This window comes from Gadus morhua, chromosome 16, assembly GCF_902167405.1.
Source record: "Gadus morhua chromosome 16, gadMor3.0, whole genome shotgun sequence".
Lineage (NCBI taxonomy): Eukaryota > Metazoa > Chordata > Actinopteri > Gadiformes > Gadidae > Gadus > Gadus morhua.
In genome coordinates this window covers 18,275,148-18,299,202 of record NC_044063.1, presented here as the reverse complement: position 1 = coordinate 18,299,202, position 24,055 = coordinate 18,275,148, and the positions used below count along the sequence as shown (strand labels likewise).

The window sequence follows — 24,055 nt, the reverse complement described above, 5'->3', positions numbered from 1 at the left end:
CCTCTGCTTGATTTTAGTTTGTGCCTCGTCCTCCAAAGGCTTCGAGTCCTCTTTCCTCTCTTTCATATCCGTGTTACCTGCATGACAGAGATAAAGATAAGAGGGAAACATTTCTTTCATATCCGCATTATTATAAAAAGCAACCACATACAAATGTCAGAATGTTAAAAGAGTGATGTGGCCTCGACTACAAAACGAGAGGTTAGCACCGCGTGACCTTGATCCACGTGGATGGCTTCCAACATGTTCTCCAGCATCACAGCACCTCGGATGTTTTGTAGAGCTACATAAAGCTCTTTAATTATTTACTCCCTTATAAATATGCATTAGCATGTCCAAAAACAAGCTGGTCTCCTTATTTATTTTTTGCTTTTTAACCATGTCTAATAACAGCTGATATTATATACTCGAAGCAGAACTTTGTGAACATTACCAAATACATGCAGGCTTTGTTTCACATAAATGATTGTACAGCAAGCACAGTGCACATTCAGTGGTTTATTGGTTAACTAATATTAATATTAAAAACACTGATACATATTTTGGGGATAATGTGGGACACTTAGCCACACAAATTGTATCTTATTTTAGGCGGAAACAGGCTATCATATTGATTGGTCTTCTATATTAAGCATATTGTATTGTACACTTCAATGTAATAATATACAGATAAATGTTTATGGAAAAACACAATAAATAACGTTTGAATTGCAGGGAACTTCAAATAATTTGCATGGAGTAGATCTATCATTTTTCTTTTATAGTATTTCCCTGGTTTAATTTCAGATATGATAATAGAAAGATTATATCGTGTCATTGGGTTATTTAATGTCATAAATCAAGAAGCTAAACATGACATTGTTGTCATAGTTGTAACATTTGTTGTTATTACAAAATTAGGCAAATACTCCTTAATGCCCCTTGAACATTTTTATTTAACAGCTATGATGTATTAATTACATTCTAAATAAAACCCAATGCATTTGTAGCCTATTTGAATGTGCTGCAGTTGAAGAACAACGTCCACGTCATTAAAATAGATTTACACAATTCACCAAAACAATAACAGTCCAAGCCCAGAAATGAACACCAGGTTGTTTAAGAATTCGCAAAAAACACACAGAAATCCAAAACACAAACACGACGCATACCTTCAATGAGTTTGGGGCTCCCCGTGTCCCTAGTCCTCTCCGAGCCCAGCATGTCCCGCTCCCTGCTCGGGGAGCGCACGACACCCCTCGAAACGGCGCTCACTTCCTCGCGACCTGGTTCCATAGATAGAGGCTCCCTTCCCCGCGTCGACCCGTTCTCCAGCACCTCCCGATACGTGATCACCTCCTTTTTTTCCTTCACTTTTTGATCAAAAGACTTGGACACAAAAGCGGTGAGTTCTTCCATCATTGCTTTCGCCTCAAATATTCTCCGTCTTGTCCTCTCCTCACTCTCCCACCCTCACTCACTCTCTCCCTCTCGCCGTCGCACTTGCTCTGAGCTCCACAACAGCTTAAGACATCAATAATGTCCGTTCAAGTCGACCACATATGCAAGGTGATGTTGCCAACTCTCTCGTATCTCTCCCTCTTCTGGGCTCAGGTGAAAACGTCAGAAAGATATCTCAGGCAATTCCTCTTGGTAGCGGAGTTTGAACCTGCTGGTGTTCCGCAATTGAAGTCACAGTATTTATACTTTGCGACGCCTGCCCCTTGATCCGTGCAAATTACCTCCCCTCAGGATGCCGGGATGAGCCCCCTCTTCCATTCGCTATGCAATGATAGGCGATAGAAGTGGGAAACATTATCAGCACAGCCCTTAACGTTTCACATCGTCCTTACGAGGTTGCTATTGGTCATTAATCCAAAATTGACAAGAAGGACTAATTAATTTAATTATGCTCTGATTCGTTGCTATTGTCCCGAGTTAGTTTTTAAACACCCGGGAGATGGGCAGGATCTCTCGCTAAACTCTCTCTCTCTCTCTCTCTCTCTCTCTCTCTCTCTCTCTCTCTCTCTCTCTCTCTCTCTCTCTCTCTCTCTCTCTCTCTCTCTCTCTCTCCCCCCTCTCCCCCCCCCCCCCCCCCCCCCCCCCCCCCCTCTCCCTCTCTCTCTGCAGAGGTGTGGCCAAAACCGAAAATGACAAGCTCGTGTGGAGGGAAGCACATGTATAAGGAGCTTCCTCTGTCTCTCTATGATCTGGGAGAACAGAGACAGCGACAGTTATGACGCGGGAAGGTAGAGAGCGGACCGACCGGAACGCTGAGAGGAGAAGACCGCGCTGTAATGAAGCATATGGGCTTTTCGTTGAAACGATCTGGGGTCGGAAAGAAGTATTGTCCCCCTTCAATTATTGACACTGTAACATCGTATTGGTCGATCGACACGCTGGCAAAATATATCCTTATCCAAGTAGCCCACGCTGTAAAGATTCGTGATTCCTTGAAAGTCGCTCAGATTTTTAGATGATGTAGCCTACTAGGCTACTTCCATTATTATTATTATTATTATTATTATTATTATTATTATTATTATTATTATTATTATTATTATTATTAATAGCAATACTAATATTATCAATAATAATAATAATAATAATAATACAAATTATAATATTAATAATACATAAATTAAAATAGCATTTGGGTAATAATAATAGTGGCCTGCTTTTAGAGACACATTTCTATAGCCTATAGGCTATTACACTAAGCTTAAAATTAAAAGTTACAGATGTAAACGGTTTTATGTTGGTTTATTTTTGTAATCAGCAATCGTGTATCTAAAATTGTAGTCATTAGTTAAAACGGTATTCCAAATAATATGAATCCTCAGCGGACCTCTTTTAGACCATTAAGATGTTAAATAGCTGCTAAACGTTTAATTATAATGCCTCATGCGATGCGTTGCCATTGGGCTTACTAATTAACGTTTTCTTCTTGCTTTCCTACTAGAATTATTCAGTCTTTGAAAAATAAATAAACAATGGTTCAACAGCGTTGAAGGTAACTAAATGCCATAGGGACAGAGCAATTAATTGAAACGAAAAGGCAAATACGAACACACGTATAAGGTAGGCTACAGATTCCTTTTCTAAATTGCTCTGATTAATTTTATGCAGAACGTGTTTATTAATAATCTATATTAACAACTATTTGCAGTTTAAGGGTCTGGCAACCCCCATGATTAAAAATTAATATTAACATTTAAATTCTTCAACTTTAGGAATTAATCACAATCATTTATGTAGAATCTAACCATATTTATTCTACTATACAACGCACTGTAAGGCTCCACTATGTAATCTGCGCCATCATTAATTTAAAGTAGCCTATAAATCCCTCTCTGGCGCTTCCTGTCCCATCTCCATCCGCGAACCTACTTGATGCATAGGCCTACACTAATTGCAGCACAGCTTCCACTATTTTAACATGCCTGCATGCCTGCTATTCTTTCCAACATGAACAGGCCCTCTTCGTATGTAGTTGTATTTATGGCAAAGTAGTTCTGATTTAATAGTCTAGGTCTAATACAACTCATATTAGGCCTATATGGTAGCCTAATTGTCTGACAGCCTATAGGTCAATGTTCATTTATATTATTCTGAATTTATAATATCATAGGGGGAACTGGTGAATGTTATTTTGCCGAAGTCAACCTTTAATATGTCAATGGCATTCCCGTTATTAATACAGCTCTTTGGGTAGGCCTATAAACAATTTATAATTAGGCTTAATGATACAATTTATTGTCTTATCACTTTTTTAACATTTCGAAAGGTCAACATTTAAAAGGTTTTTTATCGCAATATTGATACATTAGTAGGTAATATACTGTATATACTAAGGTATCACGGTAAAACAAATGCACATCTGTGTGTGAAATTCCTGATAGCGCTGAGTGCGGTTCAAAGTATCGATAGCTCTGCGTTCGACTATTCGGTCTCCTCCTCATTGACTCCATCGGCCAACAACCAGCACAGTCTAGTCAGAGCACGGCTGCACCGTGTTGTTGTGACTGCTATGGCTGTAGTGAATGAATGAACCTTGGGACCAGAGTTACCACTCAAAGGTGTGTAGTGGTATCGGGTTCTCCTCGGGGATAATAACCTTCTTCGTTTTGTTCTTTATATTAATATGTGATGGAAAACGCATCTTCAGGCGCTGAATTGAGTGGTGAACTGGCATCCATGCACCAGAGTTAGCATCGTTAGCTTGCAGATATTCCTAATAAATAGCACTTGTTTAGGTGGCGTTTGATATGAGCCCTATCTATATTTATATTGACAAAGTCAATGCGATCAACGTTGTGTTATAATGTGTGCGGTGTGTGTCGCAATGTGTTAATTTATCTTCACTGTGTGGTGTGGTCTGGCTGATAAATACAACAGGGTGTTAGTTGCCGCCGCTTGGTTAAACGTGGTTCACAAATACACATCTACGGTGATTGTTATGCCATGGTCTTTCCAAAACTCTTGATTTACACTGACATGGTATGTGTTAACGCCTTATTGGACCAGGGTAAGCAGCACCATGGGTCGACACTCCTCGGACAGTGAGGATGATAGCAGAAGCAAAAAGAAGAAGAAGAAGCAGCAGCGTCGTTGTTCGTCCTCATCCTCTTCATCCTCGTCGTCGTCTGGAAGCAGAATGACCAGCAGCCGCAGTAAACGATCCACCCGCCGTAGTCGTTCTCGATCAAGAGATAAGGAGAGGGACAGAAGGTGAGACCATACAGAACAAGTGATGTCACTCATTAAGGGCGACATAGGGCTGTGGATCTATATGGATACTCTCCTTAAACTAGGGGACTCACAAGCACAGACCTCAACACTTGATCAATACACAAAATAACATCTTTGGTATGTGGAGGAATGATCTTCTAATTCATAAGTAAAATATATTGTGGGCTCATTTGTAATGCTTGTTTTGACTTGAAAAGTCAACCGAGTACTTTGTGGATTACTCGGGTCCAGTATATGACTCTGTTTTATAATCCAAGTTTTCCAATTATTGCACATGACCTAATATGTCATGTTTGTTTCCTAATTAATTCTTCCTGTGTAGTTAGGTTTACATAGGTGTGACAGTGGCCTGTTCTAAGAACATTTATGAATACGAATGCCCATCAAAGGCAGTGGTAGAGCGTTTCATTAACTAACACATATTTTCACACATTGATGTAAAAATATATAATGTAGACCACATTCAACAATACGCATCTTGGCTACCTTCTCAAATGGGATGTATTGTATTGATGTATTCTTTTTTTTTTTTTTACAACAAACACATGAGGTTGATAATCTTAAGGTCTTAAGGGTTGCCCTAATCTCCACGATTTGTATTTCTCGGACAGCTGTCATAACCTTTTGATTCTCATGAAATTATTTATTTTGAGGTGAATCAGGAGAAAATTGTGATTTACATGGAGATCTAATTATTGATGATGTCAAACGATGATTTATAACAGGTAGTCAAAAAGTAATTGGCATTAGCTTTGTAAAGGCTACTGGATGGCTTTAGTCAATTTTCTTCTCCGTCAATGTATTCCGGTATTTTCCAGCAGCAGTTCAGTCAGAAATGTAGTCCAGCCTTAATTAAGCCCTCTCACAAGTGGTTGAAGGTTGGGCCCTTCCAACCAGTCACTCCCTTCATCCACGCACCCACCAAGGGCTGCCAATGTGGTGGTGTGTTGCTGTTCAGGCAAGGCCACTTGGTGGTAATTATTTATGAGGCTTGGTCAACGTCCATTACCACTGATGGGAAGTCATGGCATGTCTGCCTTGGTTGGGGCATACCTGCCATTGTAAACCCAGAAACTCTAGCCCATCATCAATTACCCGTAGATTTAGATCAGTCAAACCAAGGCCTCTTGTTTTTCTCTTTTAATCAGAGGTTTACATCAACAGCATTCAACTACATGAAACAAATCTTTATAAATAGTTTACTTGAAGTATGATAATCTGTTGCACTCTGTCATGTGACTACCACAGCAAGTTAATGCAGTGACTGGCACTTATCAGTGCATGAACAGGTGTGTGTGTGTGTGTGTGTGTGTGTGTGTGTGTGTCTGTGTGTGTGTGCTACAACCCAGTGGCCTGTGGCAGTTGTTTCATGAGGCTCTGCTCATGGGATACAGCCTTTAGAATATTAATGGCTCTTCCCTGGTGACTCTAACTGGAACAAATCTGGTTTGATAGTTTAGCCTCAGTGTTATTTGTACTACTTTCCTTGTTCTTCTTCTCTCTCCCTTCTCGCTAAACTCCCAACGGACCATGCCAGTATTGTTTTTTTGTTCTTCCGCGAAACAGATTGGAGTATTTTGCGGTTTGCAAAAACAAAGAAGAGATTTAAAACCGCCTCTTTAACTGTTTTTGGAGGAAGCATCCAGGGTTGTTTCGAATTAAGCTGCTTCATGCCATCAGTCTGTGTTCAGTAGGTTGTTTACAGAATAGATGCGGCACACACTGGCATCGCCACATGAAAGGGCAGGGGTGCAGCATGGGGCTGCTGTGGAAGAACTGTGATCTACCATTCTCTCTCTGTCTCTCTCCATACATGCTCTCCCTCTCTCAATTTATTTAAGCATCGTTCTCAGTGTCATTGTCTCTCTCATGTTTGTATGTTTCATTCTCCTAGCAGTCTTGTGATAATACTGACAAAAACAACAACAACTACTGCTCTGAATACACTGGATGTTGGCACCTTGGCTCTAAACAGCGGAGTGAAGCCCGTAATACAGGGGAGTGTTTGCACGGCGCCCATGATGTTTGACTGTGTGCTCTGGGTGGCTTGGATCCAGGCGCAGAAGACGCTCCAGCAGCAGCTCGTCCCACGGGTCATCCCGCAGGAAGAGGAGCCGCAGCGCCGACCGGGACAGAGGGAGGAGCCACCGCTCGCACCGGTCCCGCAGCCGCGACAGAAGGTATGGTCCTCCGCCAGGCGTACGCTCGCCCACGTGTAGAGAGGAGTCGGGGAGTCGTGGTCTGTTCGTGCATTCAGTTATAGTCGTCCCATTAAGTACCAACTGTACTTCCTGTGCCACACCATGGTTGTGCTCTACACAAAGACGATCATTGTGTCGTTAACATGTTGTTAAATCAATTAGGTAAGTTAATTTGATAATTTTATGTCAACATACAGTCAGCGGGGGTTAATCACGTATGATATTGTTATGATTAATTTATCTCTATACATCCTTGGTTGCTGATTATTGTTGAAAGGGTTTTTTTAAGCAAACTATTTGTGCATGCAAGATCAATGTTTGAGCACCTGCAATAAACCCGGCCTCCCAAAGTAAACACACACACGCACATGTGAGCGCAGACACTCACATTCAGCAGTGTATCTGTTACAGGAACAAACAGGGGGGGCGTTCTGTGTGTGGTGGTCCATGTCATTAGCATAGCTAATCTGGTGCTAATGAACCAGTAAACTCTGCTGGTTTTTAAATCCCTCACACATCACACACACACACAGACACACAGACACACAGACACACAGACACACACACACACACACACACACACACACACACACACACACACACACACACACACACACACAGAAAAGATTGTCCTAATATATGCACGTGTGAGGCCCCCAGTTTACTTGTGGGGGTTGTGTAGAGATCATTGTAATCACAAACAAAAGAGAGAGCGAGCGATTATTATCTTCATTACAAAGTGAGCCAGGATATGAAGGCCTGCCGGGACAGTTTCTGACTGGGGAGGTTTACTGTTAGCTGCGTGGTGACTTGCATCTGGTTTTCTTGGTGCATCCCACCCTCCTTGCCCCCTGCCGATGGCCTATTTGCAGGTTCCACTGGTCATTAAAAACAGCAGCAGGCAGTGGCGTGACGCGAGATGAAACGCGGGGAAAGGATTTGGACTGGATATGATATTGATATTGGTGTTTACCGAAGCAGTGCTGTGATTAGGCTTAGCGCTGTGTGAGGAGCAGGTGGGTGGGGGGCGATCAGGAGGGAAGGGACATGCGACTGTGTGCAAACGAAGCTGCTGGTCTAGTGATACCTGATTGACTCTTAAGCCTCGGTTTATAGGACAACTTAGGGTGTCCTCCCCTTGCTCCTCATTTTTGGGGTTTGTATGTGACCTATGCCTAGACATGTTGATGGAGGTTGCAGTAAAATATACGGCAGTTGGGGTTTTCTAATGTTCTACTCGTGTGCGTGTGCGTGCGTGCGTGTGCGTGCGCGCAAAAGTGAGCTTGCGGATAGATCAGAGGTGGATTGAGTGTAAAGGGCCTACTGATTGATACCAACAGGATATAAGGCACCGTGTTTCAACACAGACACGCACACGCACACAAAAAGGTAGAGCTATAGGAGATGCAAACTGGGATATGTGAACTGGTAGCTAGAGAGCCACGAGAGGAGAGGTCTTCCACCTTCACTCTGTCTGTTAGCCTCTGGTGAAAAGTGACGGGCAGGCTCCTTTGTAGGTCACCACCAGAGAGGCAGAGAGATAGCAGGAAGAAGCATGGTGGAGGTTAATAGTGGAAAAGACAAAGGCGGCCGGGGAAGGAGAGAAATTGCATGCGCCTGAGTGAGGCGTATTATTCAGTAGAAATGAGAATAATAACGCCTGCATGGGAACATTGCGAGGAGAAGACGATTAGGGCCACGGTAGGACCGCTCGGGCTAGAAGTAGCGAATATTATTACCATTTTTATTTCAGTTCTATGTATAAATAAAAAATAAAGATATGTGAAATGAGCAAAGCGCTCCATCACGTGTTTACCATTTATCATTCCCCCCACCCACTTTTTTTATTTTTTTTTGCCTGTCCTTTTACTCTGTTTCCCCCCACGTTCAATCAGGGCAGAGCCGGGTCCCCCCAGAGGCAGCCAATCTTGCCCTGAAATGTAGAACAGACAAGAGGAGCAGATTACCTATTTGCCATTAATGTTTATTCTCTTTGATCTGAGCCAGCAGATCTGTGTGTGTGTGTGTGTGTGTGTGGCTGCGTGTGCAAATGCGTACGAGCATGACGGTTGGCGCACAAACAAACACGCAAGCAGGCACATGCAAGGCCGCATGATCGAGCGTATGCACGCGTGTGTGTGTGTGTGTGTGTGTGTGTGTGTGCGTGTGTTATCATGCACACACGTTTACCGGGGGAGATGTGGTGCCCCGGTCCACAGGGGGAGAACAGAGCGGAACAGAGTGCAGTGCCGTGTGCTGCGATCTGATGTGAACTCAGCCCAACAAAAGGTGCCACGTAGCCTCCTCCCCCCCACACCCTCATCACAGGCGGATCACAGGCGCGCCGTTTTGGATGGAGCCCAGCGGAGCGGTGTCGATCCGGGGCTCCGTGTAGGATCACCGCAGCATGGGCGTATAAACCTGTGTGTGGCTTAGTCACTCACTCACTGTCAGTCACCCGTTCAGTCAGCTGTGAGCTGCCTAACGATGCGCGTGGCTGGCTGGGTGGGTGACGGGGGGGGGTCTGCTGTGTCGGTGTGACTAATCAAACCTGCAAAAACCAGCGCCCCGTCTCCCGCCAATGAAATGAAGACGCTTCCCATTGACCCTTCTACGGAGCTCTGCTCATAGAGGCAGGGGTGTATCGACGGATGCATAGCGCGCGCACGCACGCACGCACGCACGCACGCACGCACGCACACACACACACACACACACACACACACACACACACACACACACACACACACACACACACACACACACACACACACACACACACACACACACACACACACACACACACACACAAATGCCTACATTGCTCATTAATATTTCAGGGCTGTGTTGTGTTAGCAGGGCAGAGTGCTGGCGTCAGGGTTTACCCTCGCTAACAGCCCAGCCGCTCCCCCACCGCTTAGCTGTCGGGACTATCAAGAGCGGGAGACTTCTAATTATCCACTAATCCCCCAGAGGAGGGACGCATCGCACGCTGAACAGACCAACCGGAACCGCTGGGCCGGTCGGTTTGGTGTGGGCTGGAGAAGTCTCCACCGCCCGCCTGTAGCCCTGGAGACGGGGGGGCTCCCGTGTCCAGCTCGCTCGGCTGAGTTGGGGTTAAAGGGGGTTTCCAGGACATGGGTCGATCCTGTTTAGTCTCAAAGTAGCATCTTGTGCATTGCGTCAATCAAGCCCCAACACCTTTCCCTTTTGAAGCCCTGCCTTGGTAGTGCTCTCTGGTTCCGACTGAGCAGCTCGTCGTTGCACCCTTTAGATGCAGTTACCTGAACTCCGGGGAGGGCTTTGAACCGGGGCCTGTGAAGTGAGGCCATGGTCAGCCAGAGCAGGGCGAAGCACGCCAGCCACGTCCGGGCTTAACGGTATCACTCCGACAACACGTGAGGGGGGGGTTCTCTGCTCCGAGCACGGGGTGGGGGGGGGGGGGGGGGAGAGAGATCACTCAGACACTCCAGGCCAGCAACGAGAGAGCGTGTACTTTTGCACACCGAGTGTATATGTGTGAGTGATGTCCGAGTTTTTATTTCACTCCAGCAATCCTCCCCCCTTGCCCCCTCCCCTCTCCTCTCGAGATGAGGTGTCGTACATCTGCTTGATGGTTTCTCCTGCCTCGAGTCCCCACCGAGTGCATGCAAGGTCAGCTGGGCTATTAGGCCGAGGGGGGGGGGGGGGGGCACCGTCTGATGAGAGAAGAAAAGAGGAGGTTATGGAAACAACGAGCGAGAGAGCGAGCGGGTTTACTTGGATCAAATACAGATGAGATAAACAGAGGCGAAGTGGTCGGATACGGGGAGGAGTCTCACCCTCCCGGCCTCCTCTCACACCTGATTCCCCCCCCCCCCCCATTTTTTTTGTTTGGTGTTGAAACATGGAAACATCTGTTGATAAGGATATGTATGTGTCTGTATGCACATGTGCGTGTGTGAGACAGTGTGAGGCAGGTGCATCGAGGTGTCGGTAGGCGCTCAGGAGGGAAACGCCTCACCGAGTGTCCGGTGCAAAGGACAGGGAGAGGTGGAATCAGTTTTTTCCAGGATCCTGGAAGTCCAACTGAACATAACTAACTGTTACAGGATGACCGCTCAGCACTGGTGTGGCGTGACGTGAATAAGGACGGGGAGCGTGCATGGGCGTGATGGTGCGCGGGCTTTTTACGCTTTGCTGTGATTAAGTGGACGTCATGCGACCCCTTGGATGTGTGTGTGTTTGTGAGTGTGTTTAAGTGAGTGTGCAGTATGGCCGCGTAGGGCTTTGAGAGTTTGGGCCAAAGGAAGGGTCTATTATTTATAAGCCGTCTCTAACCCATGGGCCCTTACCTTTCCCTTCTACTTTCCACAGACTCGTCCGTCTCCCTTTATTCCTTCATTCGACTGAATGACATTCAGCCCTTTCTTCCTTCTTCCCCGATTACCCCGATTTGCAAAGTGTTGATTTAAACTGAAGGATGACCTGGTTTGGTTCAGCTGCGTCTTCTCTACTCCATAAAAATCAACATGCTTCCAGTGGAGAGATCTAAACGTGTTTGTTGTGTTTTTTTTCTCTCTCTCTCCCTCTCTCGCTGTCTCTCTTGTCTGTCTCTTCTCTTTCTTTCTGACTCCCTTTTTCCTTCGCAGTGTTGTCTTTTTTTCATCCCCTATAAAGGCCAGTCAGGCTCGGCGCAGCTTTGTTGTCAGAAACCTTTATTTACCAAAGGGAGGAATAAGTGACTGACATATACAGCCCCTTTCATCCCCACCTCGCCGCGAGCACTGTTCCCCTCCACCGCCAGAGGAACCCCACCCCTCCACCGCCGCCCCGCACCCTTCCATCACCCCCCTCGCTCCTGCCAAACCTCGCCCCTCCCTGCCCCCTCCATCCATCCAACCCCCCAGGCTCACACTTCAGCAGCCCAGCCCCCTGGGTAGCAACCTAGCTGCAGTCTGTTGTGCTGAAAAAACACACACACACACACACACACACACACACACACACACACACACACACACACACACACACACACACACACACACACACACACACACACACACACACACTTATATTTATATATAAAACTCGTTGCAAGGGCAAACACACTAGGGTTCTCATGTACAAGATCAAAATGAGCGAAGTAGCCCAACAGTCCCAAACAAAGATGAGCTTCAACATCAAAACATGGTTGGCCCCTTTTTCTGTTTACGTCCATCTGTTGGACAATCCTCGAAGAGTGACAAAATGGGAGCTATTATACCGCAGTCGGTTGGCAGGTGGACGTTTGCGACGGCATCTCGGAAAGGGATGATGACGGTGTGAATATCCTCCAAATCACCACCCGATTGGTCAAATAAAATACCCAGAATGATCGGTCTGTGGATCGGATTGGTTACACATTTACAGGAAGCAGCTTTCATATACAACCTAGTTGTGAAAGTTCTTCCTGGTTAGATTCAATGTAATGGTAACATTTAAATATAACTACCCAAAGTCAGGCTGTGTAAGTCCAACGTTTCTTTATATTCTCAGAATCTTTTATTTCACCATGAGATAAACAAGGTTATCTCAAGGGGAAATGTAATATTTTTATGATTTGAAAAAAATCGATCCACACATTAGATCCATAAGAGATTGAATTGAAGAATATTTTGTTGTTTAACAGGAATTTATCACGGGAATAGGTTATATTTCTAAAGTAAACTTTTCGAGTCAAGCCATGAGATGAAGAATGTTCGCAGTATAAACCTATAAAGAAAATTGACAATTGTATAATTTATTTTCTCAAGGAACATTATTTTCTCCAGGTTGTTGCAGATAATTCAACACAGTAGCCTAAAACAACACAACCGTCCCTGATGTTATATAAAACCCCCATCTGGCCGGACCAAGTTCAGGACTGAAAGCATCCCTTTCAGTCTTGGCACCGGAAAGTGAATTCCAAATGAATCTCTTTCTCCCTCTGTTTCGTGTCTCTTTCTCCTTCGCCTTTTTTTTCTGCCTCATCTCTGTCTCTCTGTCTACCATTTAGGCTTCTTGAAGTTCTTCCAAATTGGGTTTTAAATGCCAATTAGGAGGTTGAATGTAGTAAAATAAAAGCAAATGCAGGCAGGATGGCCTCACCTTCTGGCTGGTTAGGCTTCAGAGGGAAGCGCGACGGACCTTTGGCTCCCAGCAAGGCTTTGAGAGAAATATCCTGCCTAATGAACACATTAATTAGAACCATAACTATTTATAAGATGATAATTAGAAACGAAGGGAGGTAAACTGGGCTTTTCCTGCAATTAATGGAGGATTAATTACAGGAGCTAATGAAGTGGATTTTTGAAACGCATAGAGGTGAAGTACAGAGATATGCAGCCCGCTTTGTGATCACTGGCGTAATTATTTTCTCCGCCGTCGAAAGTGTTTGAGGCCCCGGTCGTTTTTTTGCCCGGTTTCAGGGCCGGCTAATAAGCATCATCGCATCGTTATATATGCACTTAAAAAGGACCTGCCGCCGAAATGACTATCTAATTATTTCTAATTGGCAGGCGCCGCGTGTTGTCATTGAGCTGTTTGGAGCCGCGGCGCAGCCCAGGGTCTAATGACGCTGTAGGCAGGGAGGACTTAGAGACAGAGGGACAGAGAGAGGGCGGGAGGGAGGCAGGGAAGGGAAGGGAAATTGTGTGGGAAATGGAGGGAGCGGGAGGGCTCTGCCCACCCCATTTAGCCCCGGCTGCCTGTGGCCCCCCTTCTGTGCTGCCTGCCCAGCAGGGGAACAGGATGCGGAGCCGTGTGCAGAGGTCACCTCGCCGAGTAGCCCGACGGCAAAGTTTGGTTATTATTATTTATTTTTTTTACACTAAATGTATTTCTCTCCCCCGCTCGCTCGATACCAGCCTCCTTAATTAACAACCACTGCTCATAATTTATTCGTGGATAAACGACCACCCCGTCTGTTCACGGTTCTTATTTTTAGAGATACACACACACATTGGCGCGGTGGTGTGTTCGGCGGCCAGGTTTGCAGCCTGTCCATCGCCGCCCATGGGAACAGAGTGTGTATGGACCAGCCTCAGTCGGGCCTCTTTACCTTGTACTGCATCTTAAGTCGAGGCCAAAACCATATGGACAGCGCTCTGCTACAGCTGCAGCCCTATAAACCTGTATCTCTTTTGTGTTTCTTTTAAGGATATATAGGTCTTGGCTTTGCAAAATGATGCGTACTGATGTACTAAGGCTGGCAACACAGTTATTTATGAGAAAATCTGGTTTTTCCCGCTCAATACTTAGAGGGATAGTAGGTACGAGCACTTGGAGGGGATTCACATTCTTTTAACACATCGCCCTGATTTAGATGATGTTCATATGTGAGGGCCCATTCACACATCATGTTGCAAGTGTGTTTGAATGATTGCTTTGAACTAAACTTTGTGTGTGTGTGTGTGTGTGTGTGTGTGTGTGTGTGTGTGTGTGTGTGTGTGTGTGTGTGTGTGTGTGTGTGTGTGTGTGTGTGTGTGTGTGTGTGTGTGTGTGTGTGTGTGTGTGTGTGTGTACGTACGCTCCAGTAAGCAGAGCCATGTGCTTTGTCCTGCCAGAGAACCTCTGTCATTTCTTCTCTCTCCTCCCCTGAACAACTTGAGAGCAAATTGCCAGCTAATGCAATCTTTGACTGCACTTGTCTGTCCGGCGCGGACAAGCAGGGGAACACACACATGCACACAGAAACATGTGGTTTCGCTCACTCAACTAATGTTTTAATTGTGTAGGAACGGGGGGAGAGGCAGAGAGAATCAGGGGGACACCACGAGCCGAGAAATTTAAGCTGGATCATGTGTGTCTTGACTGAAGCCATAGCAATCTTTTTATGAAAATAATGAAACACTTTCTTACTGGGTCTGTTGAGGTTTTCTCCAAAAAAAAAAAAAGAATCATTTGAGAATTGTTTTCTTTTTTCCCTATCAATTTGAGTTTTGGCAAGAGCTGCGGCATGAGGGATGACCGAACAGGTTGTGGTCTTATGTTTGGCGGAACATGTTTTGCTTCTGTCAGTGGCTAAATGAGGAAGCCAGTGTTTTCTTCGTACTCCACTTTGCTCGCTAAGGCCGATGAATTTAATGAATTTGAACACTAGGCGTCACTCCCATTATACAATGCATCGTTTACCATCTGCCTCAAAAAGGCTAGGAAGGATTAAACGCATACACAAAAAAAAACACGTTCTGTCTTCAGTTGTTAAGCGGCCATTGTTTTAGAAACGCTAGCCATCGTCAACACAGTGCTGAGCATGTCCGTGTTTTTCCAGCGCGGCGAAGCGCTGTCCATCCCTGCGACTAACCAGGCCTTGAGATTTAAAACCTGATGTCTACATGAATTATGTCTCGCTCTGTAGCAGACAGGACGCACCGCAAAGAGTTGGGAAGAAAGTAACCACTGATACATTTTTTTTTCCCACAGAGGATTGACTGTTCTCTTTCTCTCCCTCATTCTTGATCTCTCTCCCCCGCTCTCTCTTGCGCACCCTCTCTCTCTCTCTCTCTCTCTCTCTCTCTCTCTCTCTCTTTCTCTCACCATCTCTACCTATCGGTTTCCCTCTTGTTCTTCTTGACAGCGGCTCATGAAAAAAATAAAAGATATTTTTCAAGAAACTTTTATGAGACAAGCCTCTGTTTTTATCAAATGGCAACCCTGCTACTCTACCACCGGGGAAACAAATAGAGTGCTACGGTGCCTTTCTTTATTTCTATTTTCCCTTTTTATAGGGTGATATTTCACTCGTGACCCGGGTGTTTAATTAAGTGTAGTTTCCCTTTAGTAGTGGAATGTGCGTCTGCTTTTCGTCGGGCCCTTCCTATGTGCTTTTTTTCGCCTCCTCTTTTTTTCTCCTTTGCAGTCCACCCACATGGTTCGCCTCAGCGTTTATGATTTTTCTCATACTCGAGTTGTGAGGTTCCTAAATCACTTAGGCACACCAGGGGCCGGGCCGTCCACGTTGAAACAATAAAAAGGCTGTTATGGTAAGGGCCCTCAGATCTCCAACCACTTCATAAATACATAGGTATAAAAGGCAGAACAAGCATCTTCTCCCGACCGGAGAGACCAAGACGGAGGGAGAGAGAGAGAGTTACGCGGAGCAAGGGAGAGGGAGTCTGAGAGCACACCTGCTAATTGGAGCCAGCCTGGCTCAGCGCGCGTCTGTTCTCTCCGCTCGCTCTCTTTCCATGAGAATCAACCCCTCTTCTTTTTTTTTTGTTGCCTCCACACATTTATTATGTTAACCTAACGCTCCTCTTTTTCCACCTTGCCGACCTCCGTTCATAACACACACACTTCCCATCCGTCAACGTTCCCGTCTCTTTCCCTCCCTCACCTGTTGTCCCCCGCTGGCCTCACGCCCTCCTCCTCCTCCTCCTCGCACCCTCTTCTTCATCCTCTATCACGGTCTTCTACTCTGCGCTTGACCTGCCACAGATGGAGGCAGTGAACCAAACCAAAACAACTCTCCACCGTGACGTGGCTAATTGTCCCGCTCCGTGATGGATGGAGGTGCGGCGGGGGAGGGAGCGTAGGGGAGAGAGAGAAGTGACTTGTTCGCTTGCATGGGGTGGCTGTGAGCGAGTTGGCAAGTTAGCACCTAGACTTGAGTGTGACCCCCACTTGACCTTGTGTTTTGGGCTGAGTGGGAGCCCAGCCCCCCCCCCCTCCTCCCCAGACCGCTCCAGCTGCTAATGGCTGTCACGTCGAGCCGTGGCGGCGGAGGGGTCAAAGTGCATGGGTGCTCAGCAGACTGCTCAGTTCAGGATTGCGGCAGGGTGGCTGAGTGACAGCGGGCATGTGTGGCAATGAAGACATTGCTAATCAGCATGTACACATGCACACGCGCACACACCCACAAGCACGCACACTCACACACCTATAGTCTGCGTCACGTTGTAGATAATGGTCTGCGCCCCATTGGTGGCTGAGTGTTGTAGGTTCATATAGATCTTAGGCAATCTTTGAAAGCCTTTGAACTCTCCTAAATGGCTTGACCCTGTGGTCGTGTGACCGTGTGTGTGTGTGTTCCAAGGGTTGTGTAAAGGCTAAGAGGCTGGTTTATGTGGGTTTTATTGCTTCCCATGCTGATGTTTGGTGTGTAGGACTGAGTGAATTAGAAGCAAACTGACGATTATGAGGAATCCAAGTGGTGGAAAACATCTCGTGGAATCTTTCATGCCTCTTCTTTCCCGTGTTAATTGTGCTTGCAGTCAGCTACTTTCACAGTACTTTCTTGTGCGCCTGCGTGTGTGTGTGCGTGCACGTGCATTTATTTTGTGTCGGCCACCACCACGGCTGTGAGTGGTTACGTAAATGTGCGTATGTGTGTGGATGTGTGCATAGTTGTGTGTTTGAAAGTGTAGACGGAGGATGAACAGACATTCGCTGCTCAGAGGGAGGAGGCAGCTTGGAAAATGATTTCAACAGCGCTCATAATTAGAGGAATATCATAAATTAAACTTGTGTCTGCCGTCTCGTTTGAAGAGCACTCAAAAGTAATAAATTCTGGATGGTTAACATATTTGCATTCTCTTCGGCAGGCGGCGTCGGACAGGAACAGCTGTTTTCCATGTCTTTTGGCAGCAGGAAATGCTCATTGCTCACTCAAGGTGCTTTTGAGAGACATTGAGATGGGAGAGAGGGAGGGAAAAAAAGCGGGACAGGACTTTTAAGTCGAATGTGAAGCTGCTGCTGTTCCTAGAAGGAGCTCGACGGGGAACAGGGCTTTAATGAAGTTGCTCAAATGGGGCCGGTCTCGCTTTTACGTACGGGCTGTTTCCCATTCAATCTGTCATCTGCTTGGAGATGTCTTCTGGCGAGCTCTGTGTCAGTGATGGGCCGCTCCGTGCGCCTGCTACATATACAGTATGCGCTGGTGCGTGCACGGATGTGTGCGTGATGCAATATACAAATGGCTAGTCTGAGCTTATTGTCATCTATACCGTTATTGCTTCTAGATATAGACATGCCTTTTATGCGGGTAGCAATTAAACACAAAATAAGCACACCTCCAATATTTGTGTGACTCATATTTGAAGCACTCCCACTCTTCTCAGATGCTGATACATTTATATTTTCTGCAGCAACTCATTCCTTTAATCATCAGAAATGATATAAATATATATTTTTTAAGATGCTTATACCCATATACATTTGTATTTTTGGCAGAAATGAATTCCTTATATCATCAGGAATAATACAATTAAAAAAATAAAATAGTTTGGACTAAACTCTTGAAGCATTCATAAGGACAACTTATAATGACCTACCACCTTTAACTCTTATCTGCTTAACAAATTTTGCCTGGGATTTTTCAGAAACTGGAAATATTAAATTCCGGGAATATTAATGACACATAAGAGTAATATTTAGAATTAGACTGCATATATTCACCGTTCCTCAAACCAGTGCAGTGCACTAAACGTGTAGTGCGGCAAAAAACAAAATGAAACCCCACATCCTCAAATCAATGATCAACACACGGCTCAGCCGGAGCACTGATACGCGTGAGTGAGTGATGATCCGGTAGCCGCCCCGGCTCTCATGGGACCCCATCCGCCTCTGAGTGGAGGAGCAGAGCGCGAGAGGCTGGTCAGACCCCGGCCACCCTCTCAGCCCAGCGCCTGCTGAAACGCAATAGGGTTGAGGTTACATGGTCGTTAATCACCCGCACGGCGCCGGCCCACCCCGGGCCTTACATCCTCTAGAACATCACTTAACTAGGTCCCCTGCATTCATCCCGGCCCCGCACTCTTCCTCTATTTCCGCGTTATCAATAGAGTGAGGACAATGTAGACCTGTCTGGTCTCAGCAATATAGTCTCGCCACACTCCGGTGTTTCCTATTCCAGCGGGGGAATCGGGGGTGGTGCTGAGTGAGTGTGTGTTCTTGTTCTTGTGTGCGTGCGGGCGTGTGTGTGTGTGTGTGTGTGCGTGTGTGTCTGTGTGTGTTGCAGGGGTGCGTGTAGCCTGTACGCCCAGCCCTGTTTTATTATAATAAATGATTCCTCCGGGGGTCTGCTCCCGGCGGACGTTCCTGCCTGTATCCGACACTAGTGGTATCGCGCGGCCGCCATTAGCGCGGCGTTTTTCAATGAAAACCCCGCATTTAGCAGGAATAGAATGGGGACTGATAAGGGCAACGTGCCGTACAGCTTCACACCCGGCCACATAATTACCCCAATGGGCCGCGGCGAGGGATCATATCCTGGCGCGTGCCGGGGGGTCAGCGGCGATAAGCCTGAGCCCAGCTCCCCGACATGCAGCATAATTACTCTATTGATAATTCACCAGCAAAACGGCCCCGGCCAATTGCAGAGCTGCGATTTTAATGGATTAGATGGCAAAATGGGGGAGGAACGGGGGACGTGTAGGAGGGGGGGAGGTAGAGGTTGTGAGGAAGGGTGGGGGTGAGGGAAGGGAGGGGGGGGGGGGGGGCTGCGAGGGATCATTTTTTAATAGAAATGAAAATATGTTTGGGCCATAGGGAGAGCCATTTTCCCTGGAGATAATAAGGGGAATAAAATGTAAAGCAGGGGAAGGGCCCGGCATGGGGTCTGACTGTGGCTGTTTATCTGTGTGTGTCCTGCATTAGCCCATTTATCCCCAGCCTCAAATTAGCAAATCATTCTCCAAGGGGAAGGACTTGGTCAGGAAATTGACATTTAGCAGCATAGGCTCACTCTATTAACTACAGTAAATTTAATTTGCCACACACCCCAGAAGTGTGCCGGTTTTCTCTGCCTACAGAGGGAGAGGGAGGGAGAGTGAGGGAGGATACAGAGGGAGGGGAGAGAGAGGGAGAGAAGCAGAGGGAGTGGGATGTGTGAGATAGAGATGCAGACAGGAAAAGAGAGGGAGACTGTTTATGGCATCTGTTGCTGCTGACCGCAAGTTGCTTGGCTGGAAACATAAGACATTAGCCTGGAACAGTGTCACCAACTTGTATTTCCCCCTTCATTTAATGTTGATTACAAACATGCGCATTGGCATTGTCATCACACTTACTCCAAGGCCTGTTTTAGCCGTTGATGGATTGCTTTGCCTGGAGAATGCAACCCACCCCCCTACTGGGTTCTAATGTAAAGGTTTTTCTTTGTTTATCTGTGAGTACAGTCATTTGAATCTCAGTACCTACTGAATTCAAAACACAAGATCAAATGTCCATCTAGCTCATGGCTGCCACTCTTTCTTTCCTCAAACATTAAGGATATTATCCCAATTTCTCTTCTAATTACTCCGGGGGAACTGGCTTTGTATTTTTTCGGCAGGATGCCGTGAAAACTCTTACCGTTGGGAAATGCTGTAGAGGGGATTTGACATAAATAAATAAATGGTTGCTATTTCTGCCGATTTAACTGCAGACTATTGGCAGGTGCACAGAGAACAACTAGACGAGAACAAGTCCGTAACCACTTGTATTGAGATCACGCCAAATCAAGGCCCATTATTGTCAGCATTTTAACCCATTTTTACTGGTCTTTTAAAGAGGCACGTTATGGTTTAATTCAAGCCCTCCTCTCTGGACCTCATTTTGTGTATTTTCTCTGCTGTGTTATTCACAGTTTGGTCCCAAAAAGCCCTCTGAAGGGAAGATGGGCTCTCCCATGATCAGCATTGGTCCTGGCCTAATTGATTCCAGCGGGTGTCAGAGTGTTGTCTGTTAGGCCGGTGACAGGCGCCTAAGGAAGATGATTAGTTTGCTGTCGACAGAGAGACAGCTCTGGATGTCCCAAACTGCAAACTAATAAAGGTGGGGGGAAAGCAATAAAGCTGGCGGACAGCAGGTTTGACTGTTTTTATAGACAAATCAATAAAATGATAGATGATGGAAAATAACGGCATTTCAGCTGCCAATTCCGCTGGACTCTCACAACACTGGCCGTCCTTCTGTGTGCACGCACGCACGCACACACACACACACACACACACACACGGACACACGCACACACAGAGTTCTGTCCTACAATATACATAAAAAAAGATGCAGAAGTCCACACAGATGCAATAGTACAGCTATTGGTTTTTGCTCTTGCATGGCGTGTCCATGGTTCCTTTGTGTAATTTGTGCCCTGTTGTATGCATAAGTGACAGCGTTTTGAGGCATGGCTTCCATTTCCAATGGCATTTGCTGTGTTGTGTGTTGGATGGGCGTCATAAGTAACAGTGTAAATCTCCCAGAGTAAATCTCTTTATGACCAGAGGGCCAGTGTCAGGATCAATACTGAGGACAGGCCTTCCTCTGAGCTTGCCTCTAATTGGCCGTGTGTGTGTGTGTGTGTGTGTGTGTGTGTGTGTGTGTGTGTGTGTGTGTGTGTGTGTGTGTGTGTGTGTGTGTGTGTGTGTGTGTGTGTGGCAAACTATCAGGCCTTTCTGATCGGTCATTTGAGAGCCAGTGATATGGGGTTGTGTACTGGACCTTAGAATTGGGTCAATGATGAAGTTAAGGAGGTTATTGGTTCATAACCAGAAATCAATGGGAAAATTGTCATCTTGAAGCCAGACACCAAAGTGGAGTCGTCTTTTTTTCCAGACCATAAACAACCATCAGAAAAAGCGGTGTCTGTTGTATGGTCTGCTGAACCGCCGGTTCTCAGTGGCTGTCGTGCCCAGTGTGTTTAGTAGCTGTAAGGTGTTTGCTCTGCTCTGCTCCCCTCCAGGTCGCCGTCTCGCCACCAGCGCTCCCGCAGCAAGAGCCGCAAGCGGAGCCGCAGCCGGGAGCGGGACCACGCACGCCGGAAGGGCCGGGACCGAGACAAGGATAAGGAGAAGGAGAGGGACCGGGACAAGGGGAGAGGGCGGCATAAAGACAAGGACAGAGACAACGAGAAGAGCAAGGACAAGGCTAAGGAGAAAGGGTGAGTAGTGGGGACCAGACTAACATGCCCTTGATCTTACACACACACACACACACACACACACACACACACACACACACACACACACACACACACACACACACACACACACACACACACACACACACACACACACACACACACACACACACACACACTTATACACACACACACTCTTATACACACTTATACACATTCATACCACGCTCCAAAATGTTTTGGAGTGAAACAAAAAAAACACCACTTTAATACAGAGCTCAGTCCCGGCTATTCGTTCTTCTATCCATCACTCAGTGCCCTCATCCATCAATCATTGTCTTCTTCATCCATTACCCTGAGAAGTTAACCAGGGGGTTTTGAGTGCTGCATACCTCTCGTGCTCTTAAGTGTGAAGATCACAAGGTAAGGTCTTATGGCCTTGCGTCTCTGTTTTTTTTGTATACCCCCCTCGGCCTATGCGCAATATGTCCAGAAACCCTAATGTGATCATGTGACTCTCTGCTGGCTAAGAATATGCAATAAACAAGGTTGGTGTTTATGAAGATGGAGAATTTGGCCAATCGATGTGTTCACTGGCAGCCATGCTGTCTGCAACAGGGCTGATATACCTTTACAACAGGTTCCCACTGCAACCCGCCCAGGATCATGTAGCAGCGCCACCGCTTGGCATAGGTCTAACAACGTTAGAGACCGCTCTCCGCCTCTAGCACGATATAAACCTCAGTCCCGCCCCTTGTGGTTTGCTCTAATGTGATTGGAGGACTCTGTAATGCAATTGGTGGGCAGTTGTTGTCTGTCATATTGAATGGTACAGGTGTGTGCGTCAGACAGTAGCTCCCTGTAGTACTTCCAGGTCGGGTGCCGCTGAATGCTATTTCAATACAGGCTGTATTGAGAACTCATCAATGGTAAAAAATACCTCTTTACATTTGTTACTGTAGAAGCTGTGAGGTTATTCGCATAATTCACGTTTTGATGGTCATTGGACATTTTGGACATTTAAGTTTGTTTTGGTTAAGATCATCCAGTGTGGTCCAAAAGTAATGCCAACAATTCACATTCATCAAAGTCAGCATTTCCAAGATGCAAGGTTCTGTCTCCATTGTCCGACAGTGGTTTCGCCCAACTACCCAACTTTACCCAGAAATTCAAATGGCTAATTACTAGTATTAAAATGATCTTGGACCCAGCAGTCCTGCTACAGCAGAACTTCTGTGTTGAGACGGCCCAGAGTCTAGTCCGGAAACCAGGACGCTTTCCAGTTTCGTTAGAGATATTTGACTGAGGAAAAATCATTTGCATGTGTGGAAGAAGCTTCAGGAGGGGATTTTAATAAGTGTCTTTCTACAGTGGCCAGTCTACACAGAGACCTTTACAGAAATTTATTTTTACAGCTGCTGGCTGAGTTTGTGTTCACCAATTACCCGCTTACAGATCCCTGTCTCCAGCAACATGATTCAACGGAACAAATATGAAACGAAAGAAAGTTGAAACACCCCAGTCACCACGATTTCAGCTTGCCTGCAATTGGACTTTATGCCTCGTTTCCACAGAGCGGCTCGATTCGGTGTGGCTCAGTCCGCTTATACAGTATGTGTTGCGTTCTTCTTTTTCATTGAATTTATCAGGCTATAGTGTCGGCGGTGGAGATCTCAGCCAGGTTTAGCATAACCGAGCTGTCGCGCTTCGAGCCATCCCGACCCGAGCGGCTCCGCTCATTGGTAACCAGGCTTAAAATAGTAATCCAAACTCTGATGATATGAGACTAGAAATTAACTAACTGCACTGACCTATATAACTAATTCAACAACAGCGTAGAATTGGACGATGTGAAACCATGTTGGATTGATTTGTAATTGATTGTTCTGGTATGTTCAAGGATACTCAGGTAAACCCCAATTTTATCAAGTTGAGTAAATGTTTATATTCCAAATAGCATTCATCCACACATTTTATAGATCCTGTATAATCAGTTGTTCTCTGTTGACTCCGTCTCCTGTGGCCAGTGGTTTACTGGTGGTTGACACACAGTTTGACAGTTGATGATCCCAAGGTGTTTTCAAAACATGGCAGATGCGTTTCCATAGGGATGATTTTATATTTGTATTTGCAGCTATTACATATTGCCTTTCTTCGATCACTATCAGCCAAACAAATAAAGCTAACACGGAGGAATATAAGGCAAGACAAATCAATATTACAGTATTTTTCTTATGAAGGCTTCAATATCCTCCAGCAAGGATAGGAATCTTTGGCTTTATCT

At 46.0% G+C, this 24,055-nt stretch overlaps 2 protein-coding genes across 2 annotated transcripts in view; one reads left to right on the top strand and one right to left on the bottom strand.

Annotated features, from left to right (window-relative positions):
- shox2 (shox homeobox 2) overlaps nt 1–1,967 on the bottom strand; it is a 6,110-nt gene extending 4,143 nt beyond the window's left edge. The window contains exons 1-2 of the mRNA XM_030380299.1: nt 1,152–1,967; nt 1–77 (exon numbers count right to left, since the gene is read on the bottom strand). The exon at nt 1–77 is cut by the window's left edge and continues 132 nt beyond it. Of these exons, the coding sequence (XP_030236159.1) occupies nt 1–77; nt 1,152–1,401 (327 nt within the window). The 5' untranslated portion in view covers nt 1,402–1,967. The remainder of the gene's footprint in view (nt 78–1,151) is intronic.
- A 1,986-nt stretch (nt 1,968–3,953) lies between these two features.
- Nucleotides 3,954–24,055, top strand: part of rsrc1 (arginine/serine-rich coiled-coil 1) — a 108,127-nt gene continuing 88,025 nt past the window's right edge. Inside the window, exons 1-4 of the mRNA XM_030380496.1 lie at nt 3,954–4,058; nt 4,507–4,710; nt 6,789–6,911; nt 21,595–21,792. Coding sequence (XP_030236356.1) covers nt 4,027–4,058; nt 4,507–4,710; nt 6,789–6,911; nt 21,595–21,792 — 557 coding nt within the window. The 5' untranslated portion in view covers nt 3,954–4,026. The remainder of the gene's footprint in view (nt 4,059–4,506; nt 4,711–6,788; nt 6,912–21,594; nt 21,793–24,055) is intronic.